The 22,330-nt window shown below is 42.6% G+C and overlaps 1 protein-coding gene across 4 annotated transcripts in view; it reads left to right on the top strand.

The window, feature by feature from the left end:
- Positions 1 to 22,330, top strand: part of PDE5A (phosphodiesterase 5A) — a 313,971-nt gene that overhangs the window by 219,153 nt on the left and 72,488 nt on the right. For all 4 annotated transcript variants that reach the window (XM_030191794.1, XM_030191791.1, XM_030191793.1 and 1 more), the window contains exons 4-7: positions 544 to 615; positions 2,346 to 2,435; positions 3,765 to 3,902; positions 4,441 to 4,508. In XM_030191794.1, the coding sequence (XP_030047654.1) occupies positions 544 to 615; positions 2,346 to 2,435; positions 3,765 to 3,902; positions 4,441 to 4,508 (368 nt within the window). The remainder of the gene's footprint in view (positions 1 to 543; positions 616 to 2,345; positions 2,436 to 3,764; positions 3,903 to 4,440; positions 4,509 to 22,330) is intronic.

Raw genomic sequence — 22,330 nt, 5'->3', positions numbered from 1 at the left:
GTAACCTGTTCCGGGGCAGCAGAGGGAGCATGGAAACTGACGACGCTGACCAGCGTGGCACCCCCCCAGCGGCGTGCACCCGGGCGGACCGCCCCCCCCCCCCCTTGGTACGCCACTGCTCCTGAGTCTGTCCCCTTTCACCTTCATCCTATTCCCCGTCATTCCAGAACTTCTTCTCACATCACGGAGCGTGGCAGGCAACGACTTACTTCATGCCCAGCATCATGGCGCTGAGTGTGGTAGAGTATAAGTTAAAAAAAAAAAAAGATGTAGCAGAGAGAAAGGAAACTCCAGATTTTTTTTTTGTCTTCTCCCCCTCCTCTAGGGAGACAAAAGCAAAATTCCCACTCCTTATGGAATGCCCTAATTTGCAGCTGCTTACATCGTTAAATCCAGAACAGCTCTAGAGTGACAGTTCACCATGTCCCCCACCATAGGCAAGCAGAGCATGAAGTGCGTTGTGAGCTGGGGATGTGTGTTCATTCTGTCATCTTCCTCCACTCACCAGCATGAATGCGATTGACCTCTCTCTCTCTCCAACAGGTGGTGGGGGTGGCTCAGGCCATCAATAAGAAGTCTGAAAGTGGAGGGACGTTCACGGAGCAGGATGAGAAGGTAAGAGCAGAGGCCTCCTCGCAGCTCTTGCGCTAGACTTTTTAGCAGGGCAGGCGGCAGCTATCAGTGGCCCTTCAGAAAGAGGGCAGAAAGGGGAATTCTGGCGAGAGCTTGTAATGAACTGATTCAGAAGGAGGGATGGGAGTGGGGTTCCTCCTTTTTAATGTAATGAGCACAAGGCTAACAGCACAGAGCTCATTTTATCCTCGCCAAAAGGGTTAGAAACCAGTTTAAATCTGAACATGGTTGGGCTTCAGTTGTCTTCAAATACTTCAATGACTTCCGGGAAACTAGTTTCAAATGCATTTGTAGAGAAACTTCAGGAGTGCAGGGCAGTAATTACGATTATTTATTTATTTGCTACATTCGTATCCCACATTTTCCCACCTATTTGCTACTTTTCTGGAGGTAACACGGCACAGAGAATCAGTCCCTTAACTTAGAAATAGAGTGAAGATGAGAGCTTGGAGTGGAGCAGGTGGTGGACACTCTGTCGTTCACCAGGGTTTGACGAGAACGCTGGGGTGCTGTGAGGCTTAGGCCCTCTGCTGTCACACTGAAGGGGCTGAATACAGGGATACTGGATAAGGGAGAGGGCCGAGGAGAAACGAGATCGTAAAGCAGACTTGCTGAAAGGTGGGTTTAATAAATCGGCACAAAGGCAGCAATATGGGTATTCATCTGTTAACAGGGCTTAATAGACCATGTCACAGATGACGAATCCTGTCCAACCTGTGAGTGGAGATTAAAGGAAGGAGCGTGATGAGATTATAAAGCTCATAGTGAGATTGTAAACCCACCCACAGTGGGGCACTGAAGAATATGTGCAGGGTAAACAGGTGTGAGGATGTTATAATGCCGTTGTATCGCTCCATGGTGCGACCGCACCTTGAGTATTGTGTTCAATTCTGGTTGCCGCATCTCAAGAAAGATATAGTAGAATTGGAAAAGGTGCAGCGAAGGGCGACTAAAATGATAGCGGGGATGGGACGACTTCCCTATGAAGAAAGACTAAGGAGGCTAGGGCTATTCAGCTTGGAGAAGAGACGGCTGAAGGAGAGACATGATAGAGGTCTATAAAATAATGAGTGGAGTGGAACAGGTGGATGTGAAGCGTCTGTTCACGCTTTCCAAAAATACTAGGACTAGGGGGCATGCGATGAAACTACAGTGCAGTAAATTTAAAACAAATTGGAGAAAATGTTTCTTCACCCAACGTATAATTAAACTCTGGAATTTGTTGCCGGAGAATGTGGTGAAGGCAGTAAGCTTGGCAGAGTTTAAAAAGGGGTTAGACGGTTTCCTAAAGGACAAGTCCATAAACCGCTACTAAATGGACTTGGGAAAAATCCACAATTCCAGGAATAACATGTATAGAATGTTTGTACGTTTGGAAAGCTTGCCAGGTGCCCTTGGCCTGGATTGGCCGCTGTCGTGTACAGGATTGCTGGGCTCGATTGACCCTTGGTCTTTTCCTAGTGTGGCATTACTTATGTAAATACCCAACATGTAGCAGTTTGGGACCATTTAGCACCTGAGAGTTTAGATGCAGAACCCCACCCATGGGTGTTATGTGCCCTTATCAGACACTTCCTGGCACTGTGACGTGCCATTGGGAGATCAAGGACATCCAAGCATCTGCACCAATCACCTTCCTAATTTCTTCCTGCCACCCCCGGGTAGCCTGTCCTGGTTCATTAACTTTTGCTTCCTGTCTCTTCCCTCCTCAGGACTTCGCTGCATACCTGGCTTTCTGTGGGATTGTCCTGCACAATGCGCAGCTGTACGAGACCTCACTGCTGGAAAATCGCCGCAACCAGGTAATACGTAGTGGGGGTGGGGAGGGCTGGGGATGGAGGGGGATACTAAGGACCAGACAAGAGTGCACTGATAGCAAACAGCCTTGAAGTCATACCCAGAAAGATGTTCCAATAGCAAAATGCCAGTTTCCCCCCTCCGTCAGCTTATAATTCATTGGAGAGTGGGCCACAGTGCAGAAATACGGAAATCATTACATTTTGGATTGCATTAGAGTCTTGGGCTCAGTATTTTTCTGTTCTTTTTTTTTTTTTACCTGGGCAGTGTTTCTAAGGCATTTGCAGCCTTGCTTGATTATTAAAGATACAGCATGTGTTCATGCATTGGCAAACTGAAGATTGGATATCTGCAGTGTATTTTTATAATGCTGCTAGTGAAACCATACAGCACCTCAGTGGCGTTCCTAGGGGGCAGTGCCCCCCCCCCTGGATAGCGCGACGACCCCCCCCCCAGCGAAAGAACCCCCCCGGGTGCATGCCGCTGGGGGGGGGGGGAGGGGGGGTGCCGCGCGCCTGCCGCTCTTCGTTTTCATGCTCCCTCTGCCCCGGAACAGGAAGTAACTTGTTCCGGGGCAAAGGGAGCATGAAAACGAAGAGCCGACAGGCGCGCGGCACCCCCTCAGCGGCGTGCACCCGGGGCGGACCGCCCCCACCGCCCTTGGTACGCCACTGCAGCACCTTCAACTAGTTCAGCATTGACAAGGCCAGTCGATTGCAACATAACCAGTTCTTGCAGAGGTTTACTGATTAGCAATGAATATTTCATGTCTACAGCACCTTCCTTGGACACAAGACAATACAAAGCAGTGTATAAGACAAAAGTACAATAGCAATAGGTGATAAAATACATAAAACTGTGTAAACTGTTCTATCCCTTGTCCAACGGGAGCTATTGCAGCCAACAGTCCTCAGCTAGGAGTCACAAACCGCAACTCCCAGTGGACCCAGCTAATGTGGACCCTAAGTGATAATGCAAGAGACCAGTTGTCAAAGGGGTGCAAGATGGGCTCTTAAATTGTCCCCTATCAAAACTACCAGTACCAAGCTAAATTTAGTGTTTACGGAGGCAGGTTTAGGGTAAGGTACAGTTTACCTGTTCACAGAAAATAATTCAGTTTCAAGGGAAATAAGGTGAGATGGAGTATTATTATAATGTTTATGGATTGCAGTTTTATTCTGTTGATTATAATGATGCATTTTAATTTGTGTTATCTTTGTTTTAAGCTGGTTGCTACATCATCTGTTAATCATTGTAATTTGCCTTGGGCCTTTACAAAAAGACAGAATATAAATTGTAATAAATAAATACTCACCTGTTCCCTGTCGGTGCAGGTTCTCCTAGACCTTGCCAGTCTGATCTTCGAGGAGCAGCAGTCGCTGGAAGTCATCCTGAGGAAGATCGCAGCCACTATCATTTCCTTCATGCAGGTGCAGCGATGCACCATCTTCATTGTAGATGAGGACTGTCCAGTGAGTGTTTGTGGTGCAGCGTAGAGTATTAACCTCATACAGTGCTCCCCCCAGTGCATCATAGAGTATTAACCTCATACAGTGCTCCCCCCAGTGCATCATAGAGTATTAACCTCATACAGTGCTCCCCCCAGTGCATCATATAGTATTAACCTCATACAGTGCTCCCCCCAGTGCAGCGTAGAGTTTTAACCTCATACAACGCTCCCCTCCCAGTGTAGAGTATAGTATTGATCTCATACAGCAGTCCACCCAGCACAATGGGCAGTATGAACCTTATACAGCGCTCCCCCAGGTGCAGTGTAGAGTATTAATTTTATACAACATGTATTGTTCTTATAATATACACACCAATAGATGACTAAACAGTGAGCTAAATCTGCTTAGCGTCTAAGGAGAAGCCTCGTTTTCTTAACTTCCTAATGCTTTATTACAAATAAGCAAATCTATTAGGGCACGAATAATAGAACAGAAGTCAGAAGTTGAGGTTGGTGTATGGTGCAATGCCTGTTCTGACCAGACTTCTCCGTGTTTATAGAATTCCTTCTCCAGTGTCCTCCATATGGAAAGTGAGGATGTGGAAGAACCAGCCATGGCCATCAAAAGGTGAGAGAGCACAGCTCCTAATGAAGGAATACTTGAAGACAGCAAGGTTTTGGAGGAAGATGGATCTTCTGCAGGTTCTGGTTTCTTGTGTAGCCAACATGCTGACTGAGTTGCTAGACAATAAGCTAAACCCAATTGCAGTCCATAATTTCCAACAATTTTATTACAATTAAGATAACTTACTGTACGTTGCAGAAATCAAGAGTGCTGCACCGATTCTGGTGCAGTACAAGCATGGTAACTCTTCTCTATAGACGTTGTAGGGTAAAAAGACAAAGCTGCTTGCAGGGGTACAAGATAGAAATTGCATTGAGCTACCTTAAGGCTTCTGAGTCTAAATGAAGATCTCTCTGACCCAGAGGGAAAGGGCCAGTAGCTTGCCCACAATGACTATGAGCCTCTAGAGAGGACCAGTAGGGTTAAAAGTTACATCCTGAGGTAGAGAATGAAAGCAGAGAGACTCCAGTGGGACTGAAGGGAATGGGTCACGTAGTATTTCTGACATATAGGTTGCGTAACTCCAGAAGATACCCGAGTTATTCTGGGCACCACAGGCCACATGGTATCAGCATAGCTATTGAGTTAGGGGCATCTTCAGTTACGACTGAACAAGTACCACGTTACCCTGACTCCAACCAGAAGCACAAGACCAAAACCTGCCCTGCAGTCAACCGTGGAACTGCTGCAGATCACGGTACCAACCAGGACACGTTAGGCCGAGTCATAAGAAGACTAGCCTGATATATAGAAAATTGTTAGTTAAAGAGAGGGGGGATGTGATGGGTCATGCTAGCTGTTGTACAAGTATGATCTGTCAAGGAACTGGAGGGTATACTTGGGTAGAATACATCACTTCCTACTGTTGCTGTGCTGAAAAATAAAGCAAGTTGTTGAGACCATTTAACTAGCTTGCAAGTGACTCAATATGTCACAGCTAGAAGAGTCTTGTGTTCTCTTTAGGTTGTGGTCCCTCTTCACTCATTGTCCTCCCTATGTTCAAACTCTCCCAGGTGGAATTTCACTGGCCTGCCAGGAACTCAGGACATTTCATTTATTTATTTGTTTGTTTGTTTGTTTGTTGCATTTGTATCCCACATTTTCCCACCTATTTGCAGACTCAATGTGGCTTACAATACATCATGAATAGTGAGAATACATGAGAAAGTATACCTTTAGTAATAGCATAGAACTTTTGGTAACATGATAGTGATAGAACATGGAAATATTTTAACAAGCAGACGTCTTAAGAGATTTAAGAAATATATAAGAATTATAAAGAAAATGTACATTTAGTAATAAAAGAGGATCTTGGGTAACATGATAATGAAGAAACATGTTAGTACAGAGATTCATATTTGTTGATCTTTGTTGTACGCCTTGTTAAAGACTTCAGTAGACTTCGGAAGTTGGTTTGTTTATAGGTCGTTTTTAGGTTTTGGGGCAGCGCATTCCAGAATTGTGTGCTCAGGTAGGAAAAGGTTGACGATCGTTCTCTCTCCTGTTAATGTTCCTATGGAGTTTCTGGTGTTTAGTTTAATTCATTGATCAACTTTCTTGACCACCTTTCAGGCCAAGACTCAAAGCAGTTCACAAAAAAAAAAGCCCTTAGAGGGGTGTGGAGATAAGAACAGCTGTGAGATAGATGGAGTATAAAAAGGTAAGAGAATCAGCTAGAATAAACTGCTGAGGTAACCCCTCCCAGGCCAATCAGCCCATTAAGCTTCATGAAAAAAAAAATACGTTTCAAGGACCTTCTTAAACTTGGTAGAAGTATCTGAATGAAGGGCAAAAGGAAGAGAATTTTACTGGAGGGGAGCCAAATATTCTAAAAGACAAATTAACCTGGTAGGCAGGAAGACAAACAGACGCGCTTGAGAATAGCACAGGAAGCTAGAAGGGGAGTACAAACGCAGCAAGTTCAAAAGGTAAGGTGGGATTGATAGAGTGAGGACATAATACACTAGTATAAACAGCTTAAATATAGTCCTTCAACAGATAGGAAGCCAGTGATGCTGGACTCAAAGCACAATCCAAACAATGGGATTTCTGCAACAGATTTCACAGCAGAATTTTGAATCAACCGAAGGCATTTAATGGAAGATAACCTCAACCCATTTCAGACTGTTGCACACACCAAAATCCAAGTTCAGTGTCATGGAGCTAACTCAGATCTTCTAGAAATTGTGAAAACCAGACTGGTTTGTGGCATACACACAACATCAGTTAGAAACATCTTGGTCAGTCATTCAAAGAAGTCATGTTTCTTAGACATATGTCCATCTTATTTACGTAAGAACAGAAACCCACATAGTAGCTACTACTAATCATTTCTATATACTAGACATACCTAGTGCTGTACATATTATGTGCAGGTACTTTTTCTATCCCTAGAGGGCTCACAATCTATTTTTGTACCTGGGGAAATGGAGGGTTAAGTGACTTGCCCAAGGTCACAAGGAGCCACAGTGGGAGTTGAACCCAGATTGCCAGGATCAAAGTCCACTGCACTAACCATTAGGCCACTCCTCTTCTGTAGCAACATTCCATGCTACCAATCCCAGGGCACGAGTGGACTTTTCCTCCAGGAAATTACCCAAACCTTTTTTAACCCAGATAAGCTAACGGCTGTTACTACATCCTCCAGCAATAGTTCCAGAGCTGAACTATTCGTTGAGTGAAAAAATATTTTCTTCTATTTGTTTTGAAAGTATTTCTGAGTAACTTCATTGAGTGTCCCCTAGTCTTTGTACCTTTTGAAAGAATAAAAAATCAATTTACTTCTACTCGTTCTACACCACTCAGGATTTTGTAGACCTCAATCATATCTCCCCTCAGCCGTCTCCTTTCCAAGCTGAAGAGCCCTAACCTCTTTAGCCTTTCCTCTTACGAGAGGAGTTCCATCCCCTTCATCATTTTGGTCACTCTTCTTTGAACCTTTTCTAATTCCGCTATATCTTTTTTTGAGATACAGTGATCAGAACTGAATGCAGTACTCAAGGTGAGGTCGCACCATGGAGCGATACAGAGGCATTAAAATATTATTGGTCTTATTTACCATCCTTTTCCTAATAATTCCTAGCATCCTGTTTGCGTTTTTGACCACCGCTGCACACTGTGAAGATTTCAGCATATTGTTTACAACAACACCTAGATCTTTTTCTTGGATGCTAACCCCCAAGATGGACCTTAGCATCAGGTAACTATGGTTCAGATTATTCTGCTCAATGTGCATCACTTTACATTTGTCCACATTAAATTTCATCTGCCATTTGGATGCCCAGTCTTCCAATTTCCTAAGATCTTCCTGCAATATTTCACAGTCCGCATGTGTTTTAACAACCTTGAATAGTTTTGTGACATCTGCAAATTTAATCACCTCACTTATCATTCCGATTTCCAGATAGGTTATAAATACGTTAAATAGCACCTCTCCCAGTACAAATCTCTGCGGCACTCCACTATTCACCCTCCTCCATTGAGAGAAATGGCCATTTAACCCTACCCTCTTGTTTTCTGTCCAATAATCAATAGAAATCAAACAAAATAAAACATGGAAAAGAAAATAAGATGATACCTTTTTTATTGGACATAACTTAATACATTTCTTGATTAGCTTTCGAAGGTTGCCCTTCTTCGTCAGATCGGAAATAAGCAAATGTGCTAGCTGACAGTGTATATAAGTGAAAACATTCAAGCATTACTATGACAGTCTGACAGGGTGGGAGGATGGGGGTGGGTCGGAGGTATGCATGGGGACATCAAAGCATATCATTGATATTCTAACAGGATGGGTGTGGATAGGTGAGGGGTGGGGTGATCAACAGAGACATTCAGCTTTATGGTTTATAATGGGCTAGGAACCCCATCCTTGTTAAGTCCTTTCTTTTGGGTGTTAAAATATTCAATCATTCTGACTTCAAAGGTCTTACGTTCTTGTATGGTTTTAAAGTTACCTTTCAGTATTCTCACTGTGAAATCACTGGTACAGTGTCCTGGTCCTGTAAAATGTTGACCAACAGGCGTGGGAACCCTGCTGGCACCAGTATTGTTCATATGATGTCTATGTAAATTGAATCTTGTCTTAAGCATCTGGCCTGTTTCTCCAATATAGCATCCTTCGTTACATTTTTTACACTGAATGATATATACCACATTGGAAGATGAGCAAGTGAAAGATCCCTTTATGTTGAATATCTTTCCTTTGTGGATAACTTTGGGGTCCTGTGAAATATTTTGGCTCTAAACTGGGGTTTCCTGTGAATATCAGCTCTGCTCTATACTGATGCTGTGGTAAACTCTAGAAAAGTCCCTTAACTGCTAGCCTGTGGAACTGTAATAGAGACTTTAAATGCTAAATAAACAAAGAAAACCCTAATCCTTAAACTGCCTTTGCTAAATAAGTAGAGTAACTTAAAAATAAATACACTGAGAATAACCTATTCAACTCTCTAAATCTACCTTTCTCAAGTTTAAAAGCAATTTCCCAGCAAATAACTTAATGAAGATTTGGCCTGCTGTGGAAGTCATCATAACACCTCTTCTGAACAGAGAAGAACTGAAAGTATGGCTTCTTATTTGCCTGTGTTATTTTAAGAACGTAAGAACATAAGAGTAGCCATACTGGGTCAGACCAAAGGTCCATCAAGTCCAGTATCCTGTTTCCAACAGTGGCCAAGCTAGGTCACAAGTACCTGGCAGAAACCCAAATCATGGCAACATCCCATGCTACCAATTCCAGGGCAAGCAGTTGTTCCCATGTCTGCCTCAATAGTAGACTATGGACTTTTCCTCCAGGAATTTGTCCAAACCTTTTTTTTAAACCCAAATATGCTAACTGCTGTTACTACATCCTCCGGCAAAGAGTTCCAGCACTTAAGTATTTTTGGAAAGCATAAACAGACGCTTCACGTCTATCCATTCAACTCGACTCATTATTTTATAGACCTCTATCATATCTCCCCTCAGCCGCCTTTTCTCCAAGCTGAAGAACCCTAGCCGCTTTAGCCTTTCCTCATAGGGAAGTCGTCCCATCCCCTTTATCATTTTGGTCACTCTTCTGTGAACCTGTTCAAATTCCACTATATCTTTTTTAAGATACGGCGACCAGAACTTAACTACATAAATACATAAGTATTGCCATACTGGGACAGACCAAAGGTCCATCAAGCCCAGCATCCTGTTTCCAACAGTGGCCAATCCAGGTCACAAATACCTGGTAAGATCCCAAAAAAGTACAAAACATTTTATACTGCTTATCCCAGAAATAGTAGATTTTCCCCAAATCCAATTTAATAATGGTCTATGGACCAGTGGCGTAGCCACAGGTGGGCCTGGGTGGGCCGGGGCCCACCCACTTAGGGCTCAGGCCCATCCAACAGTAGCACACGGTAATGAAAATGCTGCTCTCCACAATACTGGCACCTTCGCATGCTCAGTTTTCAGCGCATGCCTGCTGCTGCAGACTACCAAAGTGGAGACTGGAGAGAAGCATTTTCCCACCAGCTGAGATATTTTTTTGATGTGGGGGTGGAGGAGAGAACATTTGGTGCCCACCCACTTCTTGCCTTGGCCCACCCAAAATCTGCTGTCTGGCTACGCCCCTGCTATGGACTTTTCCTTTAGGAAGCCGTCCAAACCTTTTTTAAACTCTGCTAAGCTAACCGCCTTTACCACATTCTCTGGCAACAAATTCCAGAGTTAATTACCCGTTGAATGAAGAAAAATTTTCTCCGGTTCATTTAAAATTTACTACATTGTAGCTTCATCACATGCCCCCTAGTCCTAGTATTTTTGGAAAGCGTAAACAGACGCTTCACATCTACCCGTTCAACTCCACTCATTATTTTATAGATCTCCATCATATCTCCACTTGGTCGCCTTTTCTCCAAACCGAAGAGCCCTAACCGCTTTAGCCTTTCCTCATAAGGAAGTCCCATCCTCTTTATTATTTTCGTCGCCCTTCTCTGCACCTTTTCTAATTCCACTATATCTGTTTTGAGATGCGGTGACCAGAATTCAACACAATATTTGAGGTGCGGTTGCACCATGGAGCGATACATAGGCATTAGAACATCCTCATTTTTGTTTTCCATTCCTTTCCTAATAATACCTAACATTCTATTTGCTTTCTTAGCCACCGCAGCACACTGAGCAGAAGGTTTTAATGTATCATCAACGACGACACCTAGATCCCTTTCTTGGTCCGTGACTCCTAACATGGAACCTTGCAGGACGTAGCTATAATTCGGGTTCCTCTTTCCCACATGCATCACTTTGCACTTGCTCACATTAAACGTCGTCTGCCATTTAGACGCCCAGTCTCGTAAGATCCTCTTGTAATTTTTCACATTCCTCCTGTGATTTAACGACTTTGAATAACTTTGTGTCGTCAGCAAATTTAATTACCTCACTAGTTACTCCCATCTCTAGATCATTTATAAATATGTTAAAAAGCAGCGGTCCCAGCACATACCTCTGGGGATCCCCACTATCTACCCTTCTCCATTTATTTATTTTATTTATTTGTAGCATTTGTATCCCACATTTTCCCACCAAATTTGCAGGCTCAATCTGGCTTACATTTACCGTAATGGCTTTTGCCATTTCCGGGTAGCAGAATTACAAATAGTATAGCGTTAAGGTGCAAACGTACATGGTAACATATATGGAACATAGCATATATGGAATAGGTCATGGTATATATATATATACCATGTGTGTACATATATGGTAAGGAAGAATACGTTATGGTATTGCATGAAGGTTCCCGAGTAATAAATTGGTTTGTAATCTATATTGGGTCATTGACTGTAGAGAGATTCTGTTTGACATAAGGTCTAGGGTGGTATTGTTTGTCATGTACTAAGGTTTAGGTGTTGTAAGGTTCGTGTGTAGTGATATTCTTTAGTATTTAAGATGGATTTTTATGGTATGCCTTCTTGAAGAGAGCTGTTTTCATTAGTCTTCGGAAGATGGTTAGGTCTTGCGTTGTTTTTATGGCCTTCGGTAGTGCATTCTTCCCAAGATCCGTCTTTCGCAGCCTAGTACAATCCCTCGTACTCAGCCATCTGGATTACTGCAACTCACTGTACGCAGGCGGCAAAGAGCAAATCCTGAGGAAACTTCAAACAGCCCAGAATAAAGCAGCCAGACTCATCTTCGGAAAACCAAAATATGAAAGTACAAAACCCTTACGAGAGAAGCTACACTGGCTCCCACTCAAGGAACGCATCACTTTTAAAGTATGCACATTAGTCCACAAAATCATTCACGGTGAAGCCCCAGCCTACATGTCTGAGTTAATCGACTTACCACCCAGAAACGCTAAAAGATCATCCCAAACTTTCCTCAACCTCCACTTCCCTAACTGCAAGAGCCTGAAATACAAGGCGCTGCACGCGTCAACCTTTTCTTACATGAGCACGCAGTTCTGGAACACACTGCCGCGGAACCTGAAAACGATCTACAAACAAACCAACTTCCGCAAATTATTGAAGACACATCTTTTTGATAAAATTTACGGAAAGAACCAAAACACATAAAGTCCACACTCACTGTTCAGTAATACATCAATACATCCACTTATGAATTCTCAACCCCCGAAATCTCACCACACTCATACCTTTACTCACAGAAAAATGTATACCATATGGTTTTTGTTATTATATATTGCCCTTTAATTTCCCGTTGTTTCCTTCCAATGTTTCAATGTTCTTTTCCATTGATATATTCCTTAACGATACTTTGATTTTGTCTCGTATAACTCTTCACAATGTAATCCATAACCGAATTGTAACAAATTGTATTTCCATCATTCATAATGTATTGTAAGCCACACTGAGCCCGCAAAAAGGTGGGAAAATGTGGGATACAAATGCAATAAATAAATAAATAAATGTATGAGAAGCTGGTCACTTATGTGGATTTATATTTCAGACCTTTACAGTTAGGATAGTGGAGATTGATGTATGTGCGTGATGATCTCTTTGCGTTCCTCATAGGCAAGTCTATAAGGTCTGACATATAGGCCGGGGCTTCCCCGTGGATGATTTTGTGGACAAGGGTGCAGACTTTGAACGCAATTTGTTCTTTTAATGGGAGCCAATGTAGTTTTTCTCTTAGAGGTTTGGCGCTCTCATATTTCGTTTTCCCAAATATGAGTCTGGCCTCTGTGTTTTGGGCGGTTTGAAGCTTCTTAATGATTTGTTCTTTGCATCCGGCATAAATGGCATTGCAGTAGTCTAGATGAATTAGTACCATTGATTGTATTAGACTGTGGAATACGTCCCTTGGGAAGAAAGGTTTGATTCTTTTAAGTTTCCACATTGAATGGAACATTTTCTTTGCTGTATTTTTCGCATGGTCTTCGAGTGTGAGATTTCGGTCTATTGTGACTCCCAGGATTTTCAGGCTGTCTGAGACTGGAAGGATGTAGTCTGGTGTGTTTATGGTGTTGGGTTTGATTGTGTTGTATTGCGAGGACAGGATGAGACATTGTGTTTTTTCAGCGTTTAGCTTAAATTGAAAAGCGTCCGCCCATGAATTCATTGTTTGGAGGCTGTGTGTGATTTCATTTGTTATTTCGGTTATGTCTTGTTTGAATACTGACCATTTAACCCTACTCTTTGTTTTCTTTTAACCAGTTTTTAATCCACAATAGGACAGTACCTCCTCTCCCATGACTCTCCAATTTCCTCTGGAGTCTTTCATGAGGTACTTTGTCAAACACCTTCTGAAAATCCAGATAAACAATATCAACCGGCTCACCTTTATCCACATGTTTATTCACCCCTTCAAAGAAATGTAATAGATTGGTGAAGCAAGATTTCCCTTCACTAAATCCATGTTGGCTTTGTCTCAATAATCCATGCTTTTGAATATGCTCTGTAATTTTGTTCTTTATACCATCTCTACCATTTTGCCCGGCACCAACGTCAGCCTCACCGGTCTATAATTTCCCGGATCTCCTCTGGAACCTTTTTAAAAAATCAGCGTTACATTGGTCACCCTCTAATCTTCCGGTACCATGCTTGATTTTAAGGTTAAATTACATAAATTAAATTATATATTACTAACAATAGCTCCACAAGTTCATTTTTCAGTTCTATCAGTACTCTGGGATGAATACCATCCGGTCCAGGAGATTTGCTACTCTTCAGTTTGTAGAACTTCCCCATTACATCCTCCAGGTTTATAGAGATTTAATTTTGTTTCTCCGACTCGTCAGCTTTGAATACCATTTCTGGCACCGGTATCTCTCCCAAATCTTCCTCTGTGAAGACCAAAGAATTCATTTAATCTCTCCGCTATGGCTTTGTCTTCCCTGATCGCCCCTTTTATCCCTCAGTCATCTACCAGTCCACCCGATTCTTTTTCCGGGTTCTTGCTTTTAATATACCTAAAAAAAAACCCTGTGTTTTAAGCCTGTAAAACTGCTTTTATTAAATCTTGAGGTGCATTTCTCTAGTTTGGCCAGTAGGTGGTGCATGTTATGTTTTAAGCTGTTACAAAGAACTGACCTTTCCCTTCTTTAGTTAACACAGATAAAGGAAATGCCTATATTGATGTAACAGGCCTTTTTTTTTAATGTTGTTGTTGACTGCGGTCTTATTGACCCAGGAGCTCTTTTCATTTGAATTGCTGAGGCTCTGTGAACAGTTATATGTCCTGATCTTCCCAGGTACTCTTTTGATAGTATACAAATATTTAGTTAGTTTTCTAATTGATCCATTTTCAGTTATCTGTTATTGTTGGATGACTGCACTTTTTACGTCACTGTTCAAGTTCTGAGAATAAACAAAATTGTTTGTTCACCCTGCTTGTCTGAACTGATAAAGAATCATGGTGGTTTGTGTGTTGGATCTGTGAGTGCTTTCTGGGAACTGTGGGACCACTGGGAGTGTGGCTCTAGTAACCTAGAAATCACTGGGGATAATTTGATCCCAGAGGCGGTTGAGACCCAGTCGGTGGAAGGAGGGTGCTAGTATAGAGCACAATCGACAGGTGCAGGCGGACCAGAGCTTTGCTGGGGATAGACCCTCTAAGTGGCTGCGGGGTAACCCCAGGCGGGTGGCTAAGCATTTTATGACATGAACACAATACTCAAAATGTGGTCGCACCATGGAGCAATACAGGGTATTTTCAGTCTTATTCGCCATCCCTGAGTCATGAGTCATGGGATAGGAGGCAAGGTTTTGGTGTAGATTAGGAATTGGTTTTTGGACAGAAAACAGAGGGTAGGGTTAAATAGTCATTTCTCTTAATGGAGGAGGGTAAATAGTGGACTGCTGCAGGGATCTGAACTGCAACTGGTGCTATTTAACAAATTTATAAATCTGGAAATTGGAACGAGTGAGGTGATTAAATCTGCAGATGACACATAACTATTCAAGGTTGTTTAAACACGAGCAGACTGTGAAATATTGCAGGAAGACGTTAGGAAACTGGAAAACTGGGCATTCAAATGGCAGATGACATTTAATGTGATGCACATTAGAAAGAATAATCCGAATCATAGTTACCTGATGCTAGGTTCCACCTTGGGGGTCAACACTCAAGAAAAAAGATTTAGGTGTCATTGTAGATAACATGCTGAAATCTTCTGCTCAGTGTGCGGTGGCAGCCAAAAAAAGCAAACAGGATGCTAATGCTAGGAATTATTAGCTCACCTTTTTCTACATGTTTATTCATGTCTTCAAAGAAATGAAGCAAATTAGTGAGACAAGATGCTGACTGTCTTTTTAAACCATGTTTGTCTATTGGGCTCATTTTCGAAAGAGAAGGGCGCCCATCATTTTTTGTGGCCGAAGATGGACATGTGGCAAAATTAAAAAGAGCACCTGTCCATTTTGGGCCTGAGACCTTACTGCCACCCATTGACTTAGTGATAAGGACTCGTGCATTAACCGGGCAGTAATTGTCAGTGCGTGTACACTGTCAATTACCTCCTGGTTCGCGCCACACAGTAGAAAATAGAAAAAAATATTCTACGTGCATTTTGGATGCACATTAAAAACAGAACTACAGCCCCGGGCATGTGGTAGCTGGGAGGTAGATTACTACTACTACTCATTTCTATAGCGCTACTAGACGTACACAGCGCTGTACATATGAACAAGAGACAATTACAATCTAATTAGGACAGACAAACAGGACAAATAAGAGATAAGGACTAAGAGTAGCAAGATTTCAGAATCCCCAAGACTACTACTACTACTTATCATTTCTATAGCACTACTAGACGTACACTGCGCTGTACACTGGACATGAGGAAGACAGTCCCTGCTCGACAGAGCTTACAATCTAATTAGGACAGACAAACAGGACAAATAAGGGAATATTAAAGTGAGGATGATAAAATAAGGGTTCTGAACAAGTGAGTAAGGGTTAGGAGTTAAAAGCAGCATCAAAAAGGTGGGCTTTTAGCTTAGATTTGAAGACGACCAGAGATGGAGCTTGACGGACCGGCTCAGGAAGTTTATTCCAGGCATATGGTGCAGAAAGATAAAATTTGATGCACGTAGGCGCCTACACACCTTAGTAAAAGAGCCCCTTAACCCTCCATTTCCTCAGGTATGAAACGTTTCTGATTGTAATTTGCCTTCAGTGACTATTAAAAAAAAAGAAAGAAAAAACCCCAGCAGAGAAAGTGCCCACTATACTGTCCTCCTCTCCCATGCCTCTGGGGGGGAGGGGGGTCAGTCCTGCCTTGTTTCTCTTCCTCCCACCCAATTCCCAGTCCTCACTGTCAATCCCGCCTCATTCCTCTCTGCCCAGGCCATGCCGGATCTCTGACTTGCCTCTTACATGGCTCTACAGACATCTGCTGGCTGAAGTCAGAAACTTGCCCAGGTTGCTCCAGGGCACATGTCCTGTTCTTGAGATAACACCACCAGAGCATAGTTTGCAGAAATGTTTTCCCATCCCACATTTGCAATTCATTAAATCCTGTTACTTGTTATAAATAGAAAGAGGAGTTTGATTCAGAGAGGGCAGACCACACAATGTTCAGCTGTTTCACATGCTTGCAGTTCTTTCTAAAGTAGCATCAATCTCTGATTTGATAGAAAGAAGTAACCTCTGATACTTTTGGAACTGCAGAATCTTAGTTAAATTATAATCGTTCTATGAGAGACAGCGTTTAAAGGCAAACAGTGTTTTTTCTGATTGATAGTGAGGGGTTAGTTGTTACAAAGAATCACTCCCTGTGGTAAGAGATTCTGAATGCCTATTGATGAAATTAAAAATTAATAATAATTTACAGAGCCCCGGGAGATAATAGTGTACAGTTACTGAAACAGCATCAGATAATTTCTAATGTAAGCATTTTTAAAAATATGCTCTTTTACTGGGGGAATTAAATTTGTATCTGGATCACCAGGAGATACTGCAAAATCATATTTTTATCCAATTTGCACTCCTTGGGTTTTACCCACTAGGTTGACTAGTGGGCACATTTTCGAAAGAGAAGGACGCCCATCTTTTGACACAAATCGGGAGATGGGCGTCCTTCTCCCAGGGTCGCCCAAATCGGCATAATCGAAAGCAGATTTTGGGCGCCCTCAACTGCTTTCCGTCGTGGGGACGACCAAAGTTCCCGGGGGTGTGTCGGAAGCTTAGCGAAGGCGGGACTGGGGTGTGCTTAACACATGGGCATCCTCGGCCGATAATGGAAAAATGAAAGGTGTCCCTGATGAGCACTTGGCTGACTTTACTTGGTCCTTTTTTTTTTACGACCAAGCCACAAAAATGTGCCCTAAATGACCAGATATCCTCCCCCTACTCCCCCAGTAGTCACCCCCTCCCACCCTAAAAAAATTTTTTTAAATATTTTTTCCAGCCTCAAATATCATACCAGCTCCATGACAGCAGTATGCAGGTCCATGAAGCAGTTTTAGTGGGTACTACAGTGCATTTCAGGCAGGCAGACTCAGCCCCATACCCCCCACCCCCTACCTGTTAAACTTGTGGTGGTAAATGTGAGCCCTCCAAAACCCACTAGAAACCCACTGTACCCACATCTAGGTGTCCCCCTTCATCCCTAAGGGCTAAGGTAGTGGTGTACAGTTGTGGGGAGTGGGTTTTGGGGGGCTCAGCACACAAGGTAAGTGAGCTATGTACCTGGGAGCAATTTGTGAAGTCCACTGCACTGCCCCCTAGGGTGCCTGGTTGGTGTCCTGGTATGTGAGGGGGACCAGTGCACTATGAATGCTGGCTCCTCCCACGACCAAAGGGCTTGGATTTGGTCGTTTCTGAGATGGGCATCCTCGGTTTCCATTATCGCTGAAAATCGGAGACGACCATCTCTAAGTTTGACCTAAATGTGGAGATTTGGGTGTCATCGACCGTATTATCGAAACGAAAGATGGCCGCCCATCTTGTTTCGATAATGCGGAGGACGCCCTCAGGAAAACTTGGGCGCCCTGTTCGATTATGCCCCTCTAGGGAATAGATTAGGTTTTGTATTTTTATGCAAGTCTAGGAGTGTGGTAGCCGTGTTAGTCCACTCTTAAGGTTATCAATAGAAATCAAACAAAATAAAACATGGAAAAGAAAATAAGATGATACCTTTTTTATTGGACATAACTTAATACATTTCTTGATTAGCTTTCCAAGGTTGCCCTTCTTCGTCAGATCTGACGAAGAAGGGCAACCTTCGAAAGCTAATCAAGAAATGTATTAAGTTATGTCCAATAAAAAAGGTATCATCTTATTTTCTTTTCCATGTTTTATTTTGTTTGATTTCTATTGATATGCAAGTCTAGTAACTTTGAAACAACAATTAAAAAGTTGGATGTAATTGTGGTCCACCTTTAAGCAGATTGTACAGGCAATCTGTCCATCTGTAATAGAAAGATCTGTTAGGTCATGACCAGTAAAGATGCTCACAAGGACAGTGCTGGGCAGACTTCTACAATCTATGCCCTGAAAATGGCAAGTCAAATCAAGATCAGGTATAGTTATGAAGTATCATATACCATATGTAATGAGTTTATCTTGTTGGGCAGACTGGATGGACCATACAGGTCTTTATCTGCCGTCATCTACTATGTTACTGTGAGTATCCACGTCTTAGCCAGCCACTGGAAGTTATACATTTGCTGGATGATATTCAGAATGGACCCCAGATAACTGGGCAGACAGGTCAAAGCCTGAGCCGAGAAGAGAGGAATGAGGCAGAGCTGGGTGGAGGGGAAAAGGGCAGGGGTTGGGGTGGGTAAATGGAACAGGGGCAGCAGATGAGGTGAAGGACAGGAATAAAGGTGATAATACCCCTGAGCAAGGGCAAGTGGAATTGTTCAGCTGGGTCTTAGCAATGGGGCGAGTAATTAATGAGAGTCCCGTTACAGTAACAATGTATAAAATCAAACAAATGACCTTGCAAGTAGTGGAGGGGCTTCCGTGTTTCAATGACTCAGAGAGCTATGCTGTAGGGTTACCCATATCAGACAGGCCTCTGAGGAGAAACCAGACAAAGAGTGTCCCAACCTGGAGGATCCAAGATGGCGTTGAGGGAGGACGTACGTTAGCTCAGTTCCCGTTTTACACCAGAGTGCCTGAAGAAGAGGGCGCGCTCCCCAGAGAATGGGGAAGAGAAAAGGCAAAGCCGTGGTGCTGTCCTCCTCAAACACGGCTGGGGTTCCCACCACTTCTCAGTCTATTTTGGAGAGATTCGGAGTCATAACGTCGGGGATATCGGTTCTGGCTTCGGGGAACAGCAAGGCTTTATTGCCGAATCTCAGTGGAGGGAGTGACTTTGAGTCCCCCTGTTGGCACGACCCCTCCAAGACCCGGAAATAGTAATGCTTCACTATGGAGGTCAATAATGGAAACGCCCGAAGTGGGTTAGGATTTTCATGTGACCCGAGGAGGTCCTGGCGCAGCATCGACTCTAGATAATAAACCAACTGGGGGATTGGAGAGTGAGCTCTTCCCCCCCCGAAGATATCTGGAGCGGTTTCTGTAGAGAAATTGGACTTGGTGAAGCCAATAATGTCATAAAGGATGTACTATAGGAACTGCAGCAGAATGTGAATAACTGTCTTCTTCAGATGTTTACAAATTTTCACTATGTGAGTTAAAGAATTTATATTAATACTTATCTAACAAAGTGGAAGTCCAAGATATAAAAATGGAGACTTTGATTACGGAAATGGCTTCTCTATGAAAATTAGATAATTTGGTAATGAAGAATAGTTATCTTTCTTGTAAAAATTGGAATTTCTGGAGAACCAATTAAGGGAAAATAACTTGAGAATGATAAATTTACCTATAATATCCTATATATCAGCTACTGAATTCTTGAAGAAATATTTCTCTGATACTTTGCTTATACCTTCTGACAGCCACCTTTTGGTGACTAAAATTATATTTCCTTTAAAATTTTCTTTATCAGAGAAAAGAGATGTAAGTTTAACTGACATTTTGGAAAATTCAGAAGTTATAGATAGAGTTATATTATTAGTGACTTTCGTCTTTGATTAGATAGGAACAACATTTTGAAATTGTATTGCCGATACATGGTTGATAGTTTTTTGGGTTCAAAGATGCATATATTTCCTGACACATCAAGGGAATTGCAGACTGTGAGGTGTGAAGTCTTGGCTTCCTAGCACGATTCCCTTGTAAGTGTTTTATTTCCTTATTACTTATTTGTTTGAACCTAAGAAATTAAAAGAGTTTGTGGAAACAGATGAAGAATGCTCTGCAGCAACTTCCTTCAGTTACCACTGTACCGGCTGCAATAACCGATTAACCTTCCTCCCTCAGAAAATGTGAAGTGTAAGATTAACCATTTTGAGTTTTTCTTATTTTCTTTAAGATTGTTTTCCTGATCTTGGATCTTCCAATTGTGGACAATTATGTAAATATATATTGTTGAGAGAAAATGTTTTCCTTTTTATATTAATTTCTGTATTTCCTTACATTTATGTGATAAATGTGAATGTAATTAAGTAAAATGATAAATAAAGGAAAAAAAAGAAAAAAACAACAAAAAAACAAACAAATGGTGTACAGAGGCGTTACGGTTATTAAAATGACACACTAGGAAGGTGTACAAGGTGTGGCAAAAGTCATGTAAACTTAAGGAGGGGAAAAATTACTTTGCACTTCAATTTTCCTGCTAGATCAATAAATCTTGATCCCACAAGTGTGACGTATTTATTGGGATTATTAACCGCCTTTATGAAGAGATTCACCCAAGGTGTTATAAGCAGGTACAGTTTAACATAAAATTTGCAATTTTGTTAACAGCATAACAATCGTAAAATAACCAAGAATAAACATAAATACAATAAATGAGGTAAACTTAGGCAAATTGAAACCTAACAATAGAAATATAATGAAACAGGATAAAAAAATATACACGTTTAACAGCAGTGAAATTCAACTAACAGAGATATAAAACGATGTCAGCATGATACTAATGACGCATCTTTATAACATAGCTGTGAGAACAAGCTCTGTACTGTCGCTCTAGAATTCGCTGCAGGCTTTAGGCGTCTCTCAGGTCTCGAGCACTGACCGTGTCTCTGCACACAGCAGATGTCTCATGTGTCACGTTTTCAAAGCTGGAAACTCGGTTTGTGAGCCCTTGGGCCACTGCCGAGAAGCGGCAGCGGCAGGCAAAACCACCCCACACCAGAAGCAAGGCAGAACAGACGTACCGGCAAATCCAGGCAAGGTCTCTAGGCAGTCAGCCAGCAAGCAGAAGACAGGTCCAGGCAAAAGTTCAAAAGGCAGGCGGCAAGCAAAGCAAAGTCCAGGTTCAGGCAAAGGTTCAAAAGGCAGGAAACCAGAAAAACAGAATCAGGTCCAGACAAAGTCTCTCAGGCAGAAGTGCACCAGCACCCACATACCAGGGCCTAAGACGCAATGCAAAGCAAGCAGAAATGTTTCAAGATGGCTAATAAGCCCGAAAGCAGTTAAGACTCAGCTGCTGCAATCACCAGGCAGCTAAGGGTGCGGTGCAGGCTCAAACAACACAAGCAAACCTGGCAGCCTGGAAGATCCGGACCGGACTGAGCTAAAATCTGGAACGGGTGATGGTCCATAGCAGCCACCAGAGGGCGAGGAAAGCACAGACGTAACATCATGTGAGAGAGATGAACCAGGGGCCCAAGACTGTTCTGTGAAAAACCTTTCCTGAGGAAAGCACAGACTGGCAGAAATTTGAGTGTCATTTCTTCTGGAGTCTTCCAGGCCCCAAACCCTTCGCCAGACTCAGCCTTCATGATGTGTCTGAGTGCAGTTCCCACACGGTTTCTCTTGCTGCTTTAGAATACAGAATAGGACACCCTTAGAAAGCCGTCTAAAACATTTCTTGGGCTATCCTCATCCCCATCTGAGCCAAAAGCCTCAGGGTGCATCCTGGAGTCTGGCTGCAGATGATGGGGCTTGGTGCCTAGTTCAGAATGGTCGAGCCATGCTGAACAAACCAAAACAATACATGCGCACTGGCGGTGTCCGAAAACGCCCAGTCACACACCATGCCCTAAAGTTATCGCTGTGTTCTAGGCACAGAGAGAGAATTCTTCGAACACAATTGAGTTAATTTTTTTGTTGCATTTGTATCCCACATTTTCCCACCTATTTGCAGGCTCAATGTGGCTTACAATATTCCACCCTGGCATCGCCATAGCTGAGTAAAGATACAATTAATAATTACATAAGAACATGAGTAACATATTGGGATAAAGCATTAAGTATATCGAGATCATAAATGAAATGACAGTTAAAGCAGTAATGTACTAAAGTTCGAACGATGGATCGTTGTGGTATGTTCTATTGAAGAGAGAGGTCTTCAGTGATTTCCGAAAGTT

This window comes from Microcaecilia unicolor, chromosome 2 (genome assembly GCF_901765095.1).
Source record: "Microcaecilia unicolor chromosome 2, aMicUni1.1, whole genome shotgun sequence".
Lineage (NCBI taxonomy): Eukaryota > Metazoa > Chordata > Amphibia > Gymnophiona > Siphonopidae > Microcaecilia > Microcaecilia unicolor.
The sequence above is the reverse complement of the archived record's forward strand: the minus strand, read 5'-3'. Positions and strand labels throughout refer to the sequence as shown.